General features: G+C 39.3%; 1 protein-coding gene across 1 annotated transcript; it reads right to left on the minus strand.

Moving 5' to 3' along the window:
* Positions 1-15: 15 nt before the first annotated feature.
* Positions 16-20,309, minus strand: LOC121514443 (transcription intermediary factor 1-alpha-like). Its single transcript, XM_041794552.1, has 18 exons — positions 20,033-20,309; positions 19,715-19,833; positions 18,410-18,557; positions 17,441-17,573; positions 15,228-15,344; positions 14,512-14,626; positions 14,148-14,294; positions 13,852-13,966; positions 10,285-10,661; positions 8,338-8,472; positions 8,151-8,256; positions 8,001-8,058; positions 7,682-7,814; positions 4,756-5,090; positions 4,356-4,485; positions 2,251-2,325; positions 350-499; positions 16-246 (listed from the first exon to the last, which is right to left on the minus strand). Exons 1-18 carry the CDS (start codon positions 20,307-20,309, stop codon positions 16-18), a joined length of 2,901 nt encoding a protein of 966 aa, XP_041650486.1.
* Positions 20,310-21,005: the final 696 nt, after the last annotated feature.

Consider the following 21,005-nt stretch of genomic DNA (forward strand, 5'->3'; position numbering starts at 1 on the left):
AACAAGGTTTTTGCTTTATATGACTTCCTCTTTTCCACTGCTTAGTGCATCCTGGGAGTCTGAAAATGTGCTGGGCCACTTGGGCTGGGATGCATCATTGAGAGATGAGAGTTGAGAGTCAAGTGGAGCTGTGGGAATCACCTCCAGTTTGATTTCTGGAAAGTTCTGGTCGGGAAAGGTACATTTCAAATGCTCTTCAAACAGCTCCTTGAGCTTCTTGTTTGCTGTTGCTACCTCAGTTTCAGCCTGCAGTGAAATAGGAGGAAGAATTGAGAGAAAGCATTTAATGATAAGGTGTAAAGAATACCGTAGAAAAGGGCTGAATGCGAAAAATTTTATTCTACAGTACCTTGCTTTCCCAGTTGCCAAAGACAAGCCTGACGTCTGACACAAACTCTGCAGAGCTTTGGTAGCACATGCTCTGTTTAGCCTCCAGTCGTTTTTTCACAGTGGAAAGCTTCAGTGGTCCCTTTATAGTCCGCCCGTCATTAACACATACCTACAGAATTTAGAGAGAGAGAGATAAGGCATCAATAAAACCTTGTGGGAAGATCTTGCAGTGAAATTAGGATCAATATCTCACACATACAGTGGTGTGCTAAAATATTTGCCCCCTTTCTGATCCCTGAGTTTTTTGCATATTTATCACACTTAAATGTTTCAGATCATCAAACCAATTAGACAACCCAAGTAAATAGAAAATGCTGTGTTTGAATGATTATCTAATTTTTTTAAGGGGGGGAAAAATCCAAACCTATCTGGCCCTGTGTGAAAAAGTAATTGCCCCCTGAACCTAATAACTTGTTGTGCCACCCTTGGCAGCAATAACTGAAATCAAGCCTTTGCGATAATGGGTGATGAGTGTTTCTCATCACTGTGGAGGAATTTTGACCAACTCTTCTTCACAGAATTGCTTTAACTCAGCCATATTGGAGGGTTTTCCAGCATGAACTGCCGTTTAAGGTCACACCACAACATCTCAGTTGGATTTAAATCCTGACTGGGCCACTCCAAAACCTTAATTTAGTTTTTCTTGAGCCATTGACAGGTGGACTTGCAGGTGTATTTCAGGTCGTTGTCCTGCTGAATTCATTGTTCCATCAATCACAGCAAGTGGTCCAGGTCCTGAAGCAGCAAAGCAGCCCCAGACCATCACACTGCCACCACCATGTTTGACTGTTGGCATGATGTTCTTTTCATCTAATGCTGTGTTATTTTTACACCCAATGTAACAGGACTCAAACTTTCTAAAAAGTTCCACTTTTGTCTCGTCAGTCCACAGAATATTTCTCCAAAAGTCTTGGGGATCATCAAGATGTTTCTTGGAAAATGTGAGACAAGCCTTTGTGCTCTTTTTGGTCAGCAGTGGTTTTGGCCTTGGAACTCTTCCATGGGTGCCATTTTTGCCCAGTGTCTTTCTTGTGGTTGAGTCATGAACACTGACCTTAACTGAGGCCAGTGAGGCCTACAGGTCTTCGGATATCGTTCTAGGTTCTTTTGTGACCTACTGGATGAGTCATGGTTGCACTCTCAGAGTGATTTTGGTTGGCCGACCACTCCTGGGAAGGTTCACCACTGTTCCTTGTTTTCTCCATTTGTGGATAATGGCTCTGACTGTGGTTTGCTGGAGTCCCAAAGCCGCTGGTGTGGCCAGTGAAATTGAACTCAGCTTTCCAAAAACTGTGGTGAATCACAGTTAACTCATGATTTAACAAGGGGGGCAATTACTTTTTCACACAAGGCCAGATAGGTTTGGATCCCCCTCCCCCCTAAAAAATTAAATAATCTTTCAAACACTGCATTTTCCATTTACTTTGGTTGTCTTTGTGAAATATAAAAATTGGTTGGATGATGTGAAACATTTAAATGTGATAAATATGCAAAAAAAACTCAGGAATCAGAAAGGGGGAAGATACTTTTTCACACCACTGTAACAGTATCTTACAGACTTCCCTTATTTAGTTATGAAGGTGCTGTTTAAGGAAAAGCACAAATATGATATTAGCTGCGGTATATAATCTATCATACTTAATTTCTCTGTGTCTCTGTGAAATAACAAACCATACAAGCCCTGTTTAAGCAAAAACACAAATAAATTTACAGTATCTTGTTAAAATTGCCCTGCCTTTGACTTATAAAAGTTCTGTTTTTGCTGCATATTTAACATCATTAAAATGACAGTTACTGTAACACCCTAAGACATTAATCTTGTTAACTTTTGTATGTGGTCAGCCGTGCTCTCAGACTCACCGAGGGGGAAACCGGCTCTTTAAAGTCTGAACTTAGGTCACTGCAAAGCAAGCGCAGCAACAGCCTCTCACACTTCTGCCGCCAAAAAAAACAGAAACAACTGATTAAATACATGTCAAGCAATAAAAGTTGAAATTGTAATCTACCACATTTACACAAACTACATTTGCTGGACCAGTGTTTTTCAAAGTATGTTGTCATTAAGAGGCCACAGAAACTTGAGGGAAAGAGAGGACAAAAATCTAATTGAAGCAGAAATTAGCATTGTATTTCTTTTTGGGGCTTTTAGCTTTAGTTTGCTTGGACAGTAGATAGATAAGAAAATAGCAGAGAGAGAGGGTGGGGAATGACATGCAGGACAGAAGCCACATGCTGGATTTCAACCAAGGCTGCCCTCTTAGAGGACAACAGCCACTGTTCACCACTAGGGCATCTGCACCCCCCATGAATTCATTTGTTATGATAAAATTCTGTGTAGAGTTTTTGAGTTTTTAGATGTTGAGTTTTAACACATGGCAATTGTAAATCTATGTGTCTCTAATGAAATGCATGAAAGAAACTATCAAGAGCATGCAAACAAAAATTCAATTTAAAGAAAATCTAAAGAAACTAAGTAAATAAGCAAATGAGGATAGGTCATAAAATGAGTTACTGTGTGTTTGAAGCATATTGATTGGAATTAGTGAAGTGTGTGGGCGTAAAGACTCAGGACTGGCTCTACCACTGTAGCAACCATGTGGGAGATTTTGGGTGAAGCTTAGGGCTGAGCCTGACACAGACAGAGCAAACTGTGAGCCTGAATCCTCTGGAAGGAGACCTAAAGGTGGATTATTCCAATAATATTTTGATGAGGTAAAATAAGACTGTAGGAAGGAACTTCAGAGCACTGTAACATTATAAAGTTCACAGAGCAGACAACTGAGCATCATTTCCCAATACTGAGGGTATTTTAATATATTTTGTTTTCAATGTCGTCTTTTTTGCTTGATGTTTTATCTCCTCATTTCTTTTTGTTTTACCAGTTGAGACAGACTAAACTAGGTTTGACATAATAAAAACATTTTTAATTTGGATATGACACTTATGAAATAAAACAATATCAATACCTGTATACAGTAGTGGTACATACATATGTATTATTTTTTTTCTAATGTACCTTTGTTATAAAATAGATTTGACTGTTTTCACTTCAGTACTTGTCAATATGTTGATTACTAAATAACAGAGGCCATATTATTGAAAACAAGTAGTATTAAAGAAGAAGAAAGGGATGAGAGAGTAGGGAATGGCATGCCACAGGTTGGATTTGAACCCAGGCCGCCAGTGTACAAAGGGCGCTTCCCAAAGTGTGGGCTGGGTCACTGGGGTACTTAAGGTAGACCACAAGAGGCCTTTTACCTTATATAAAAACCACAAACATAATTTTCAAAATTAATTTCAAGTTTTAATTAATCAAAACATACTTGATTATATGTTGAAAGTCTTTTCTTTAAGTCCAAGAGGTAACAAAACAGCCATAACATTAAACCTGCATGTCATCTTCAAAAAATTGATTTTGTTTGATGTACAGAATGGGTGTCATGGTTTAACTGGTGCTAAATTAAATGGTGGACGCTCCACTTAACAGTCTACCAAGGTGCATTAATGTTGCAAGGAAAGGATTTATGGAATCAGAGCCTACATTTGAAGGGACTGATATTAGAAAAAAGCATAAAGATGACTTTGTAGATGTGTGTTTAAACAAACAAAAAACTGGTGGCTCATTAATTGTACTTAATGATTATGCGAACATTTACTTGTGGTATTAATGTCTGAAAACCAGGCATTTTTTAAAATCTTCTCTCTATGAAAGTAAAATAAAAAGGTAAATACTTTCAGTCTCATTTTATGGTTGAATAAAGGTTTTGGTGGTCCCCAGAAGACTTTCAGGGCTCAAATTGGGTCGCAGTGCTCTGTAGTTTGGGAGAGGCTGAACTATGCTCCTTTAGGGTTTAACTTTGACTTAACTGTGGGCTAAACAACTAATTTTTCTTCCTAAAACTCTAGCCTTATAATCATCTATTATGAAAAAAAGATTTGTTTTAATTCTCAAGATCAATACTAACCCTTTTGTCCATGGAGAGAAATCCTCCATCAGGATCGGGCTCCCTCTTTACTGTTTTGTCTTCAGGTTTGCTTTCATACTCCATCTCAGGCACCAACAGGTCACGACAGAGAGAGCAAAACCACTCCCCACTGAAAAGACACAGCCCAGACACAATAAATCACTGTTAAAGACAGTTAGCAGGAGCATCTATTCTATGTGAATAGTGCTGCTGTCAGCGGTAAACTTCACACATCCAAAATGTGACAGAGTGTCAAAAACTCATTGTTATACTGCTGGAGAGTCTTTTTATTCAACAGAGGACCATAATTCCTTGTTTCTGGTATAAACTTCAAAGTAGCAGTGACATGAGTTATTGGATTTCTATCTGAGATTATTAAATTTCCCTTGACAGAGCTTGCCTGGGAGATTTGAGGAGACTTGGAACGTGGCACGAAAGGTGAAACACCTTTGGGCACTTTTGACAGCGCAGCAGCTCTCCCCCCATTCGACAAACAGCACACACGACTTCATTAGAGGCTTCCAGTGGAGAGCGGTGCTGGTCTGCTTCCTCCTCTGATCCTCCCAGTACAGAAGTAGTAGTCGTATTACTCTGATCCTGGGGGCTGTTGGGAGTGCGAGATTTGTCGTCAGGACTTTGAAGAGGAGTTGGGACTTTGTTCGGCACACCTTGGGCACAGTTTTGGGGCTGGTCACCTGTGCTGTCAGGGAGGCTGGCTCTTTGGTTGGCATGTACCTAAAAAATCCAAAAACAGGAAGAAAAGAAATACTGCATTCAGATAACTACTGTGCAAAGTAGTTTTTAAACAAACAGAGATGAATACAAATGTCTCTTTGTGACTTATGAAACAAAGGAAACCATAAAGTTAAATTTAATGCCAGACAAAGCAATATGCAGCACAGATTCCTGATGTGCAGTGGTGCAAAAATTCCAATTGATCAATTTGCATGCCAAGTTAAAAGTAAGCAGGACAGTTTTTTGTTGGAAATAACCATTAGATGAGCCTGGACCTCCAGGTATGATGCTTCATGCAGCAGCCATGGGCACTCAGGAGGCTTTAGGGAGCTCAACAGGAGATTAGTGAAGAGATTAAAAGGACCACCTTGTCAGCCAGGGCTAACAAGATGGACACAAGCTGAAACTTGCACAATTTTGACGACATCTAAGTTCAGAGTTAACATTTTCAATGTTATAGCCTGATCTGACAATCACAGGGGGTTCTACACCAAAATCTGTTCTTTCATCTCATGTGTACTCTACTGAACAACAATAAAGTAGATATCTGAGACGCCTCACCACCTCCCAACAGAAAGTCCAGCATGTTTGATTTTTGTCCTGCCTTCTATGAATTGTCCTGTGACATCAGTGACGTTGACCAATAAGAGCACAGAGCACTCTGCACGCACAGTAGTCACAGATGTAAACAAACCGACTGCCAAGTAAAAGAAGAGTGATGAGGTTGACACTGTGATATGGGACTATGAGTTGGAGGAAAAGTTTGCCAAGCTCTGACAACAACATCCCTGCCTTCAATTATGTGATGTCATGACTGTTAGTTGAGTCAAAGTATAAATTTATGGCTCTGTGATCACCAAATCTGGCACAATGACAGCTGTAAAAGACAAACTCTGACCTCGGCTTAACATCCTCAACTGACCTGAGCTTTCACAGGTCTCCTTGTTTGAATATCTGGATGCTTTTATTGATAATTCACAAACTGTGGCATATTTCAACAGTGCTCCTAATGATCTCCCTTTGAATTTTTGCACAGGTACTCTAAAAACCTAATGTTACAGATTTTCTGAACTATTTTATTAATACTCAGTCTTTAATGTTCATGTTTATTATGTTTATTGTTTTCCTTTCATAGCTGCAGCATTAGTAAAAAGCTCAAGACAAATTTCTCAATTTGTGGGACAATAGCTATCACTTGATATTTACAGTAACTGTTGTATTTGTTTTTTCAGTAGGGAGTGTTTTATAACCTGACATGCCAGAGGACTGTTCCACATATCCATTGCATGGAATATTTCACATCCATCTGGGCAACCCCCCATACAAAGTGTTTGAAAAGGGCAGAACCTTTCAAATTATTCTCTAAGGATGATTGGACCAACATTCTGTCACATTCATTACAGTCTTATCAAAGCGACGTGGAACCAGTTTGTGAAAAATTCATGACAAATTAGGTTAAGAAGAACAAAAACAACTTTTCCAACATGAAGAGCTTTCAGTGTGGTTCTTTGCTCTTTCTTAAATGAAGAAAGGTTGTCTGATGAAAGCTTTTGCAAAAATAAAATAAAAATATAAACTTTTTAGATGGCATTTCCTCAGTTTGTACTCGGTACGCAAGTTCCTGTTTTATAGCGGCTTGTATCTTTGATGTATTTTGCCAACATTGTGTATGGATTGCCGGTTGAGGTTGGGTTAAAGGGTTAGGTGGCGTGGGGTATGGTCATAAAAAAAATGTTAAAAAAAAAAATGTTAGCCAGTTTTGGTTGGACATCCGCTATACCTTCATCCAAGCCTATCACTTCCCTGGCGGCAGCCGTTGTTTACAGACTTGCAGTACAACAAAATCACACCCAGAGCTACAGCCTCTTTCTTCTGAAACCACTGCAGTTGGTCTGTTTCATCCTTCTTTACAGACAAGGCACAAATGTTTCAGACTGGAGCTTTGCCAGATGGATTAGCCTGATAACAGATATGGAATCAGGTGAATCCATTGTCTTTGCAAGGTTAATTTTTTTTTTTTTTTAACAAATATTAAGAAAATTAAGCAATCTACAGTTCTTAGTCTTGTTTGTAACCAGTCAACAGCTGCTCATGTATGTTTCTTGGTCTTAGTCCATTGTTGCAGTAATCTCTGTTAACAGAGACAACCAAATGCCGTTTAAACACAGAATTATGACCAGCACCACTACAAATTAGAGCTGCGCAAATTGTGAGAATTAGAGCCAATGCTTATGTTTAAAATTATAGATTTTATATTTTTTATAATAAATACCTTGTAATGCCCTGTTTCAGGTGAGCTACGGTATTGGTTTGATGTATTTACCATAAGTCAGAAGTATCTCCTCTTAAAATAAGGCTGAATCAGAACTTGCAAACTGCATTGGTGTAGAGAGCATTGATGTAAAACTCCCACACCGCCAACAATTTTCTATGTTTGACTAAAATAAAAACCTGCGATCTTACTTTATAGTCAAAATCTTTTCATTAAATTCACTAAAATGTGCTTTTGATCTGAGTATCTGTCAAGGTAAAAATCTACTATATATAAAGACGACTCATTGGACTGCATACATGATTTATTATGTTCTTACATAGCTGCTGTCATCATCTGGCTCATCTTTAATGACTATGATAGGCCCTGGTGATGACCTTCGTCTTTTCTTAGCAGCTGATCCCCCTGCTCCATTAGCCTGGTGTGTTTCTAGAGGTTTCCAGGAGACAGACCTTGTGAGAAAAGGAAGAACCAATCAGAATTAAGAGAAATTCACAGGAGAGAACAAGAGGCACAAAGGGAATAGGGTCGTACAAATGCTGTATTTTTCTGTTTTTTTCACGGTAGAAGAATAATCACATAGAAAGAGGAAAAATCTGTTTTTGTGTGGGTGGTTGTTTTAGCAGCTGTGTCCTCACCCTGGTTTTTCCTCCTGGGATACAGCAGCGTACCCTGGTGAACACTGCTGTCCTTGCACTTGAGAGAATTAAAAACATCCTTTAATGAAACCTCTGCTTTATATATGGTCTATGGAAAAAAAACAAGAGATCCTCATAGCACAGACTTACCATTTCTGTGTGTCAAAGAAGGCGGCATGCTCAGCGGATAGTTCGACTTCAGCATAAAGACTGGACCACCAGAGTCATTTCTCTTATTCAGATATGTGGATTCAATCTAAACACAGGAGAGCGTGTTGTTTACTTCACTAATAATACAATATGCGTTTTATTGTACATAAAAGGACAGAGAACTTGCCGTGTGTCTGGTTTCCGATGGACTGATGCCACCATTAACAGGCACTGCTGTTATGTGAGTGTATAGAGGTGATGAGGAAACTACATCCACAGGTCTGGATTGGTAGCTGGACCCACTTCCCATCATCCTCAGAGGCTTCGGAGAGAAGAAAAAATACAGAGAGATAAATAGAAATGATGCAATCGATTTTTATGCTACATTCCTGTCAGCTACTTTGAGAGTGTGAGGATAGAGGTGGAGATGAGGCGCCGCATCTTTATGCCCTGATGCTGGCTCTGAGGGTCGAGACCCAGTGGCAACAACTTTGGCAGGGAAGACAACTAAAAAAAACGTGGCTAAGGCCAGGCTACTGCCGCTTTGTTTGAACGTCGTTAGGATGATGACTTCCACTCTTCGGGATCTTTGCAGAGCAAATTTTACAAACACTGTCATGTTATCCTCCCCATAAATACTGAATAACCCCACCATCTTCTTAGCACTTAGGCTGCTTCCGCTTCTTCTTTGGTGCTTGACAGCAGGTCTCATACCGCGCCACCACCTACAGTTTCGGAATACGTAGTCTTGTGAGAAAGAAAACAAATGCCTTTATTACTGGTGGATTTTACCGGTTAATATTTTACCATCGGGATAATAAAAATATGTAAAATATATGCAATATTGGCCGATAATTTATTGGTACTGATAATTATCATGCATCCCTAAATACTTAAAACAGTATTTCATCTCACATATTAGTGATGCAATGTAACCTGACAATATTATTTAAAAAACATACAATCTTGGACAATTCATATCCGGGAAGCTCTAAGTCTCCCAAGCAGAAGGTCTACAGGTTCGATACCCAGCTCCTGCAGCTTCTAATTAAAGGGGAAATATTATGCAAAAATCACTTTTTCAGGCTTTTCAAACAGAAGTATGTGCCCCTGGCCTGTCTACAATCCCCTCATTTTCTATACAGTAAAGATGAAGGATGAGAACATTTTTAAAACTGAGCAGGGGCAAAGATGATTGCTACAGTGGTATTTTAGAAGACAAAAACAAAACTTATGACAACCCAGATTATGAAGTGAATGCAGACTTGCTAGCCAAGGCTCAGTGGATCAGGGAAATGCTTGAAGAGTGGGTTGGTGATGATTTTGATTTCATGTCTCTATCTGCAACTGAGATTGATGAAGATTTTTGTAAACATTCAATTTTCTATGCAGTTTTTCAAAAAGAGGCCTCTATTCTTCAATTATTTTACAACCTTTCTGGAAATCCTCTTCAAATGACCAGAGATTTGCCACATCATGTCAGCTCCTCTTAATATCAAAACACTACAAATGCTTTAGGGTCATTGTTGAATTAATCTGCACTTACAGCAGCACTAAGTAACAATGGAGCAGCAGGCATGCTCTGTAGAACAAAAACAACAGCTTATAAACGTTCCTTTGCATGACTAAATCATGCAACTCAGTGATATCAGAGTCTGATAGTAAAACAAAAAAAACTAATTTTTGCTATGCGGGATACTTGAGAGTGATTTATGCAATGAAAACAGCTTGAAAACATCAGTATGACTCAATGTGCGCTCTTCTCACGCCAGTATTGTTGTAGAATGAGCCCATACTTAAGAGCTGGAACCAAAACACTCTGTAAAGTAGACTAAACAACTTTGATGATGAGATAATATCTACACCTCTTTTTATGAAATCTTTGGCTCATCTTCAGTCCTGTGTTGCCTGCTGCTTCACTGCAGATTTGGGTCTTTTTTTTCATGATTTTAAATCCTAAGCTCGTCTAAGATTAAAATCTATCTTGACAAGGAAAGACATAGATTGCCCAGGATGTGAAGGCTGTCAGCTCTATTTAGGACAATGCCATCTGCTGTCGGTGCTTGTTAAGAGGCCTTATCTGTCAAACCAACACAACACAAATACACACTCGCACAAAGAAACGCACACCAACCTGGGGCGTAAACCCAGGGCTCGGTAAGCTGCTGGTAGGGCTGACGTGGTTGGGAGGAGGAACCATGAACCTACGTCCTGTCTGGGGCTGAATAACATGGGAGGGAGAGGCTCTTTGCAGGGGCCCTGGGACTGTTCTCTGCAGACGGACACTCTGGTACCACGTCCAGGGAGCAGGAGGCGGTTGGGGCTGCCAGTGGGCCTGCGGGTTCAGCTTGTCCACCTGCATTTGGAGCTGAGCCAGAGTGCTATGAGGGGCTCCCAGGGCAAAGCTGTGGGGTGAGCCTGAGGGGGGCTGCCCAGGGTTGCAGGGCTGGTGAGGGATACCCTGAAATCCACCCAGCTGGTGGCCCGGCACATTCTCCACCACTAAAGAGCCTGAGGGAATAAACGCACAGAGACAGGATGAGCAATACAAGTGGAATGAGGAAAAACACAATAAAGGCTTCACTTCTGCAGAGAACTGTAGGAGAGAAAAGGTTTGGGCAAAGTTGTCAAGTAAGGTTACAAATACTGATTAGTGTAGTTGTACCAGTAAAGTAAATGACTCTTTCTTGCTTTAATTAGTTGCCACTGCAGTCATTATCAACTATTTTGGGACCCTGTTAAGCTCTAGTACATCTGAAATCTCCTCAACATTTCCCTGATTCAGCTTCCTTTGTCCAAATGACAATGAAGAACCAAAAGAAATCATACAAATAGCATGAATAAAGAGGCAACAAGGGATGCAGATACTTCAGATTTACTGTCTTAAATAATCCTAATTCACTACACACTGCATGAATGAGACAGCAGCAGAGGCACTTTTAATAAAAGCAACACTAGAAAGGGAAAATGAAGAAATACAAGAGGAACTTGTGATGGATGTGATGGAAAACCTCTCTGATGGACTTCCTGGCAGCTTCCCACTTTGATTTTGCCAGGAGCCTAAAATCATGAAATCACTGAGTTTAAAAATCGACTCCAAAACTGTGACAAAAAGTGCCAACTGTGACCATACCATGTCCAATATTGGAGATTTTGTATTCCCACTATTTATTTGAGCCCTTGTTGGCTCTCTGGTCTGCTGACCCATGAGTCAGTAAGCCCCTTTCATAGCAACTGCTGCAGAGCTACTTCCAGTTAGACAATCTTTTACCTAGGTCAAGACTTTTCAGTATATCATGGTGAAATTAGCCTGAAATTTGTTACTTCACTATGATTCAAAGATGTGTTTTGGATTTCTAAATAATAAGATTCTAATATTCTGGTCATTTTTAGTAGCTATAATGCAACTTATAAGCAAACTTAGGCTACTCTGATTTTTCTCTGACAATGTCAACAGTGCACACTGAATCTGACCTTTTCAAACAGATTCAGGCCACTTTCATATGTGATTCTAAATCAGATATGTATCAGATCTTTTGGAAGTCGACTGCAGTGTGAACAGCCAAACAATAAAATCAGATCTGAGAAAAGATCAGAATTGTGCATTAAAGCCTGCAGTGTGAACGTAGCCTTACTGACCTTATAGTGCTAATAACATTAGCATAATGAAAAACTGGCATTGCTGTTCTGTAGCCTAAGCTGACTCAACATCGACTCATGTGTTAGCTTATAAAATAAATGGTCTAGTAAGCATGGGGTAGCATTGGAAATGTATTACACATTTTGTTTATTTCTATTTGCTTATGCGTGGAAAAGACTAATGGCATGAGCCAGCAATTATCCTCATATACAATACCGTATCGTTCTCTCTCTTTAACAGAGGCGAGTTAATAGAGAATCAAATTTAATCAATTTAACTTTTATAAAACTTTGTCTAACCTTGTAACTATAACCAAGTGGGGCAGGGCTTGACAAAGGTGTGGATCTTTTTATTTTGTTATTTAACTATTTAAGAAATAGTCAAAGGGCCTGCAAATAAGAATCAATCTTTTAACTAACCTGGGAGCATTTACATTGGGTAAATGTAATCTGAGAAACAAACAAACAAGGAATAAAAAGGAATCAAAATTTAGAAATGAGAAGCATATGACTGCTGAAAAACAATGCTTTTCCAACTTGATATTTCTTTCCACATGACAAAAGTTATACTTGTACATTAGCTTTAAGTTAAAGGTAAAGTGCACAGAATTTCTGCACTAAAATATCTATGTTAACCTCTATCTATATTAATTCAAAAATTTCCATAACTTTTTTAATTGAGGTCTTCCAGTATCTCACGTTTCTAAATTTTCCAAAGACAAATTCTTATTTTTCATGATTATAACAGGACATGTATTTTTATGGAGGCTGCCATAGCTTGCGAGTTTAATCACTCAAACTCGTTTCTGTGTCATGGATGCCTTCCACATTCTGCATTTTCAGCAAGTTAAGACCAGTGCTACTCAGCACCGCCAACCTCTGCTCCCTTTCTTGTTTTAGGACTCAGTTCAATAAAAACAGCACCTCATAAGGTGTATTTTCTAAACAGAAAAAACAAAATTTGATTTTCATTCATAAATTTTCACAATGAGGGAGAAATGCAATGAAAAAGGAACTTCCCGGTTGCGCTGGAAGCAGTCCAGGAATGCCCACATTCACTGGAAGCGACCCAAGAGCTCATGACTGCTTCCGGCACGACCAGGGAGTACTTTTTTCAGTACAATAGAAATTTATGAATAAAAACAAAATGTTTGTTCTCTGTTTAGTAAATACGTCTTATGATGGCCGTTTTTACTGATCAGAGTCTTCAACTCAAAACAAGAAGTTGACAGCAGAGATCTGCCAAGCTGGGCAGCGCTGGTCTGCGCTTTTCATATTGTCATTGTTTTGGTTGAGAGCCCCCTGGTGGCTGAATTTTACACACTGTGCGTTTAAGGTCATACGTCCTGGAAGGGTCAGCTGGGATGATACCTGGAGGAATGGGGCATGAGCCTGGCACAGGCCAGAACGATGGTCATCAGGAGGCTGGAGCAGTATAGGGTAAGGCTGACACAGGGAAGTGCTGAACTGGCATATGCCCCCATTCCTGACCTGACAACTACAATTCATAATTTTTCGATTTACAAGAAGATATTGGGAAAGATGCTTCAAATATGATGAATCTTTGAATCAAGGGCCTAGATTCTCTAAGGGGAAACAATAAAGTACAAAACATTAATGATAATAATGTCAAATCTTTTGTGATGTGATGTCCAAGGACTACTTCACTATGATATTTCAAAAACAACTGAGCTTTAAAGTCAAACAAGTCACTGTTGAGGGACAAATAACCATGACAAACTGCATGTGACTGATGAAAGGGAAGCAGCTTTTTGTTGTTGTATGATGTACAACTCTTATTGTTGTCATGTTGGTTTAATAAGTTCATCTGGCTTTACTTTGTGTTGAAAAGATCACCCTGGGCTTCATTTGTAAAGAGAGTTTGTTTGGCCTTCAACAATTCAGGTAGGTAAAAACACTGCATTAAGTTATTGGTGGAGTTAAAAAGTATGAAAAACTACTACAATAGCATAATAGTAATAATTAAAACAGTGTCCAGTGAAGATTAAATCCTACCTTGTGGGTTTCGATAAGCCTCTATAAAAGGAGATGCTTGTCTTACCCAGATCCACATTTGAGGCCCAGTACGAGGCTCGACACTGGAAGCGTGCGGTGCTCTGTGGTACAAACAAGGTACTGCATTTTGCCCGCAGGAGGTTTCCAATCTGAAACAGAATCTGGAACAGACGGGGTGGTATTAATAATTTTCAGATGACATTTGTGAGTCGCAAAAAAACATATGTTCCCACTTCATCATGTCCAAATAGTTCAAATTCCAGACTGGCTTTTAGAGTCAGGAAAACAAGAATTTGATGAAATACTGTTCAGCATATAAATGCTCAGACAGCCAAGTCTTACCAGACGTTTACAGTACAAGAGCGCTGTGCCCCCACTCCTGGCTGTGGCCCATTTAGTGAAGTTGATGACGTGATCCAGGTGTCGGGAAAGATAGCCGATGTCCTCCTGTTGTTTTCGTAAGACACTCTCATGCTCCTTTGTTACAGCCTGGAAAACATGAATAAATGAACATCTGGAGTGTTCAAACAGCTTGAGGGGATGCGCTCGAGGCCTCAGGGTAAAACAGTCAGCAGAGACTGCAGGAAAGTGATAATCTTCAACAAAATGGATTCAGCAAAACAACAAGATGCAGATATACAGCATGTGGCAAATGTGGTGAATTAATATGTTTATCTTCTAATATAAACCAAGATTTTTGTCATACCTCCAGCTGATTGACCAGCATCTTGCCCTTCTTGTTTATCTCCAGAATCAAAGTGCAGATGGATTTCTTTATTTCATTATGAACAGACGTACGGTTCTGATCAACCTGAAGGAGTCTGAAAACAAACTTTACACAGTCATATCTCTTAAACGATATACAAAATCAAACAGCCCATAATAAAACAGTTAAGATGTCTTTAATAGATTATGCATGTCTACTTTTACCCTTATGAAATTATAAGGTAAAACTATGATGTATTTAAAAAATGTTATTCATTTAAATCCACCCTCTGTTTCATGCATAATATGTCAGCCCTATGCCAATCCACAGCCTCTGCAGATAATCTACATACTCTATCTTCCTACTTTGTATCTATAGCAACTGGATGCTGAACAGAGTTTATCTCAGCACCTTTTGCACTCTTCATTGCACCATTACCTCCCATCCAAAAGTGTTTTTCCTCAAATTCACGTGCATCCATAGGCCTGCATATATTAGTAGTACTCTGCCCATCGAGAGCAATGCAAAACCAGAGGCAGATTCATTGTATGTGCCCTCATACTTTGCAAACAAATAGGATTTTGCTACCAAAGTTGCCAAAGTGTTCCCATTAATGAGATATTAAAGTGATGTAGAAAAAAGCTTATAAGCAAGTCTTTAAATGAAAGTGCTGTACATTTTCATGCAAACATTAGGATGTGGAACTCGAGGCATACCCATTGTTTATGGAGCTTGATACCTCTTCTATCACTTTCTTTTTCTCCAGCAGCTGATGGGTCAAACTCTCCATGTGCTTTTTGTGGTTGCTATAAGCATCTTCGAGGAACTGGTAACTAGGGTAAAAGGATCATAAGGTCAGCAAATACAATGTAACAGTAAACATATGATATATTGGCGCAGGGTTCACAGCAGCACTTCTAAAGCTATTAGATGTTCATTGATACAAATGCATAATTAGCTATCAAACTTGCATCATATTGTTATGTTTTATATGCTGCAAGAATGTGCATTTACGTAATTGTTCTTTTTTTAATGTAATCTACACTGATGCTCAGTGACATTATTTTCAGAGGGGAGACATCTCCATAAGGATTTTTTGGTCTTCTGACCTCACATACAAAATGCTAAATTTTTAATTACTTTCCATGTCTTTTCACAAATAATGTGCAGCTTAACTAAACTAAATTAAACTAAACTAAACTAACTGCATGGTAACTATAAGCATTTGTATTAAAAAAAATGCATATTGGTATGGCCTAAAATGTTGGATAGGTTCATACACTGGCTATTCTAATGCACTGGCTTACCAAGGCTTGAGCCCTGTGATCCATCCACAGGAGCAGGCCCAGTAAGCCCAGGAGAATAAAGTTTGTGCAGCTTAACTGTGTCCATGTATGTGAGTGGGGTTGTGGAATGGGCCCGAAATGGAGGGAGGAAAACTCAGTTACTTGAATAAATAAAAGTCATTGTGATGGGTTTATAAGAAGTAGTCAGGAAATGTGTGAAAGTAATGCAAAGAAACAAAAACAGCAAAGGCAGGAAGCTGAGCTTTTGAGAAGAATAGCCAAGCTTTCTGGATGTATCAGAGCTGCAACTCCCAATGAAGACTACAAAAACCCTCCAGCAGCAAAAAACAGTGAGCTTCCAGGTGCCAACACAATCAGGGCAACAACAAAAAGCACACTGAATGAGCCAGAGCAAGAGAAAGCCACACCAAGAGTCGAGTAAAGCCACCCGAACAATCATGCAAAAGATGTTATGAATTTTAAGGACAATACAAAATGGATGGACTGGCTGAGTTATTAACATTAGCTAAGTCTGTGCTTGGCTACAGCTTAGCTGGAAAATGCAGCATTTTAGAGGAGCCCCGTGCTACAATATGTGCAACTAGCAATAAAGAATCCAAGCAGCTGTGAACTCTCTCTGCCCCACCCTAGCAACACCTGCTGCTCCCTGGCAGCCTCGGCCCCGCTGCCAGCCCGCGCTAGCACAGACCTGGGACTCTGGATGTCAATGAATGAGGATGTACTGGACAAGGGTTAGAAAAGGGCCAATCCAGTGCCAGAATGGAGACTAGACGGACTCAGCTATTCAACACTGATGTCCTAAGGAAGTGACATTGTTAGAAAGCTGGACTTCAGTGCTTTCATTAAGGATTTCTGACACTCAAAGCCAGAAGCATTTTTATAGGTAAGAATCCACAAAAGCAATATATGCTTTTTACTGCAATATTCTTATGGCTATTTTGTGTGTTGTATCAGTTTTGTTTTGGACATTGATGCACCTTTATATGGTGGCCTTGAGACTGACATTTGAACATTTGTGCTTGTATAACAGGAGTAATGTGTATGTCTGTAATATAGACATTAATGCTTGTATTATGTGTGAGGTAGATTGATAATGGTTTGCAGAACTGGTGAGTTCCTTTTGGGGATGCAGTCCATATTGAATACGGCATATAGCAGAAAGCCTTATGCTCACTGGAATCACTGGCGGCTAATACTGCTTTTACTGCTGGGTACTGCAAACGGTCCAACTTCTGAATACCCCTTTAATGCTGCCCTGTGCATACATGTATGCTAAACATATCTGGGTAAAATTGTCTGGACAGTGTGCATTATTTGATACACTCAATGTTTTTATACATATCATGATTCTGGGATCATGGGATACAATGTTGTCATCATTTTCTTGTTTCAATGAAGACGTGAGACTAAAGTCAATTTTAAATAAAATATTTATAATTATAAAATATGTTTTATGATGTCAAAAAGGAGAAGACAATCAGATTGAGTCCTCTGATGGTTAGAAAGAATATTAAACGATGTATATAATTTTAAGATTGATTGAAATTGTCTATATTTGTACTGATTTCAAAATGTATTGCAAGGGATCATTACATCATTAAGTTCTGAATGGTAAATTGTACTTGTGGTCCTTGTGCTTGGCCAGTTGGCAGTCTCGACAGGTTAGCAGGTCACACGTCTCACAGAACAGCTTCAGCGGTTCTTGTTTGTGGATGTCACAGAACACCGGCCTCAGAGTCGACGCACCGTTAACCTCTGGAAAACAATATGAGGGAAATTACCCAAGATACATGACAACAGCTGCTCTATCTAGAAGCAGCTGATTTCTTATTGTAACAGTTGATTATTTAAATTATTTAAATAAAAAAGACCTCAAAACACTGTAAAAAGTACATCAAAAGATATATTTTACCGGATATACCATATATATATATATATATATATATATGGAAATAAGTTATTTTAGAGATAAAAAAAAACAATGGCAAAAAATCGATGCAGGCTACTCATTTTCTAGATTCCTGTCTTTTTTTAAGTTATCTTTGCTTTCATTTTTGTTACTCCTCGTAGTAAACAATAGCCTTGTCTCTCGGTCAACAACAAATCTTATTTAGCATTTTAATAGAAATTAAATAATGGGGCATTTAATAAGCAACTGAATGTGTTTCAATACTCAATTGTGTTGGTCTCTTTTCACCAGTATCATCACACTGAGAGAGTTTCATGTCAAAAATATGTTTGTTTTTAAATTAAAATAGCCATTAAAATAATCTTGGCTTGCAAAGCTCACTTATTCCGAGTATTTTGAGGTATTTTCTAGTCAATAGTGTAAGTATTAGAAATTTTTTTGGAGAAATAATTTCACAGGAGATGTAAGACATGACATACTACATGTTGATGTACAAGAGGATATCAAATAATAATGCATTTAACCATGCATCCATTTATGAAATCCCCCTAAACAGAAGCAATGACTGAGATCACAAAACTAATCCCATAATAGCTCCTTTCTCTTTGCCATGGAAACACCAAAAGTATTACACTGGGTAAATTATTTTGATAAAGACAGCCTTAGAATCAGGTAAGGATACCTTGTGGGGCTTCTGCTTTCTGTCTGATGGTGTGGTCTTTGGTGAACTTGACTCTTTGGTGGGCCTCCACACAGGTGGTACACAGGTACTCAACACAGTTTACACAAAACCCAGCAGCTTCAGTGTTGTCATCACAGGTCATACAGAGCTACGGTAACATGAGACAAGCATTACAAGCATAATTAATAAAGATAAGAAGCACAACATTTGAGCAGGTAGATATTAGGTGAAATAATACAAAGCGGAACTTGGGAAGGAGATTCGTGGGCAGGTTTAGTGATGCTAAATTACATCAATTCTGCAAAACTGAAGTGAAAGTGAAAAACAGACTTATCAAATCACCCAGTATAAAACATTTAAATTGTTGATGCTTGCATCCCTTTTGAAGCCACGCGCAATACGATACAATCTCGCATAAAGACCAGGAGCTTAAAAACCTGTGATCTTCTGTCATGTTTTTGAGCAAAGCTGCCATTAGCAGAAAAAAAATCTGTGGTTCTCAACTGGTGGGTCAGGACACAAAAGTGGGTCATGGAGCTGTTTTCAGTGGGTCACAAATGTGTGTCTGGGAAAAAAATATGGTAGTCTTTCATGTACGGCAGCCCTAAGAGGACACACATTCACATATTATATTTAATTATGATATAAGGCATTTATGAGATTTTGACTTATACAGGTTGTCTTGGGATTACAAAGCTGGGTTCCCCACAATAATGTGTCAACTTCTCGAAGCAAAAATGTACATGTTATCACAGGAAACAGAATGAAATAAAATTTATGCATGCGTATCCTCCAAGGGCTTCTGTAAAGATGGGCTCTTTGAACATCAACAAACATTGAACAACATGAACATGACTAAAATTTGGGTCATGGATTTCATTAATGAGGTGCTGGTTTATGCTGAGGCTACACCAGGTATTTGTGCAATTTCAATCCAACACTGGAAGAACGGGACTTCTATTTTTTCTGCTTTGGCATTTAAACAGGTATTGGTATCACATTGGCTAATTTACAACATGTTTTGCTGTAAAAGAAAATAAAGACATTTTCATTTAGGTTGCATTTCTATGGGACAGTTGCAATTTTGTATATTTCTGACTGGATTCAATTGCAACCCATGTAACCCCTTCACATGATTAATCAAGCACAGTACACATGTGCATCAGCATAAGAAATACAGCACCCTCACTTCCCTGTAGCTCAAACAATCCAGTCAGAAGAAGGTGCATATTGACTGTGTTTCTCATAGCCATTGAAAGGGAGGGACAAGGCAACTGCCATATTGTAATGCATTAAGTCACCAACCTGGACAGTCCTCTCCACTGTGCTGCTTGGAGCCTCAACAGAGTCCTTCACAAACACGTTTTCCATCACATCTACCTCCATACACTCTTGTCTGCAGACTGGGCAGCGGATCACATTCACTGGAACCACAACAGAACCGCATATGGTGGTCTGAGTCAGTATACATGCATAAATGACACATAACAGACATTACAGTCAGTAAGCATTACCTTAAATGCACTATTAAACCAAAGACAGAGAAAATTAGTGGTCTTATATGCTGGAGAGGTGATTCCCTTTTATGACTAGTAGTGAGTGTTTGTAAACAAAGTGACTCACGTGGTTTGGTCGCTCCGTCAATCTGCAGGTTTGGCGGCTCTGTCATCGCCAGATTCCTGGAGGGTGGAGGCAAGCATTTCTTGCAGAAGGAGTGCAGACACGGCAGAAGTTTGGGCTCTCGACTGTGGAAGTTTAGACGGCAAACTGGGCAAGTTTCCAGGTAATTCTGTCCGGCTGTATGGGACTTTTCTTCGTGCACTTGCATACTCTCGGCTTCGTTCTCCACAATGATGACAGCAGCATCCAGTGAGTCTTGTTTTCCTGCGTTTACCTCCATTTATACCGCGTTTAGACTCCGTTTCTCTGTGTTTCCGTGATATTCCCGTGCAGGTGAGCAGAACGAGCTCAATATCCCTGTACCGAGTAGAGCATCCTCGCGCACCTGCATTCCCTCTTCGCCCTCAGTTTAAAAAGCAGCTCTAGCCACATATTAAATACTGCAATTGCGTGTTAGCCTATCGTAAACCGACATTTTATCGATTAGAACACGTAATATTAGTCAAAAGAAGAAAAATCTCCGCGTGAAGGTGTTGCTTTTCTCGCGTGCAGTGGATATAGCTCAAATTGCACCGCGCGCGCTCGTTGCGGCACGAGAGGTGGGGCCAATAGTGCGCGTGTTTTGATGAGAGACTGATGATTGAGGGAGCTCATACGGTCAGAGATGATGGCTGACTGTTGTTATGGATAGCCAGGGACACGTTAAGAAATGATACAGAATTTCAGTGAAAATTTAACGAGGCAAAAGTTATAAATTAAGGCCAATGATGTCGTAAATTTCGAAATTAAAGTTGTAAATTTAAGAGATGAAAGTCGTGATTTCACGAGATTTAAGTAGTAAATTAGCAAGATAGAGTCTAAATCCTGTCAGAGTTGTAAATCTTATAGATTAAACTCGTAATTCAACTTGAATATGGTAGTAGATTTAACCTACATCAATGAGACTGAAAATTGATTCTATGGCTGGATGTCTTAT

This window comes from Cheilinus undulatus, linkage group 9 (assembly GCF_018320785.1).
Source record: "Cheilinus undulatus linkage group 9, ASM1832078v1, whole genome shotgun sequence".
Lineage (NCBI taxonomy): Eukaryota > Metazoa > Chordata > Actinopteri > Labriformes > Labridae > Cheilinus > Cheilinus undulatus.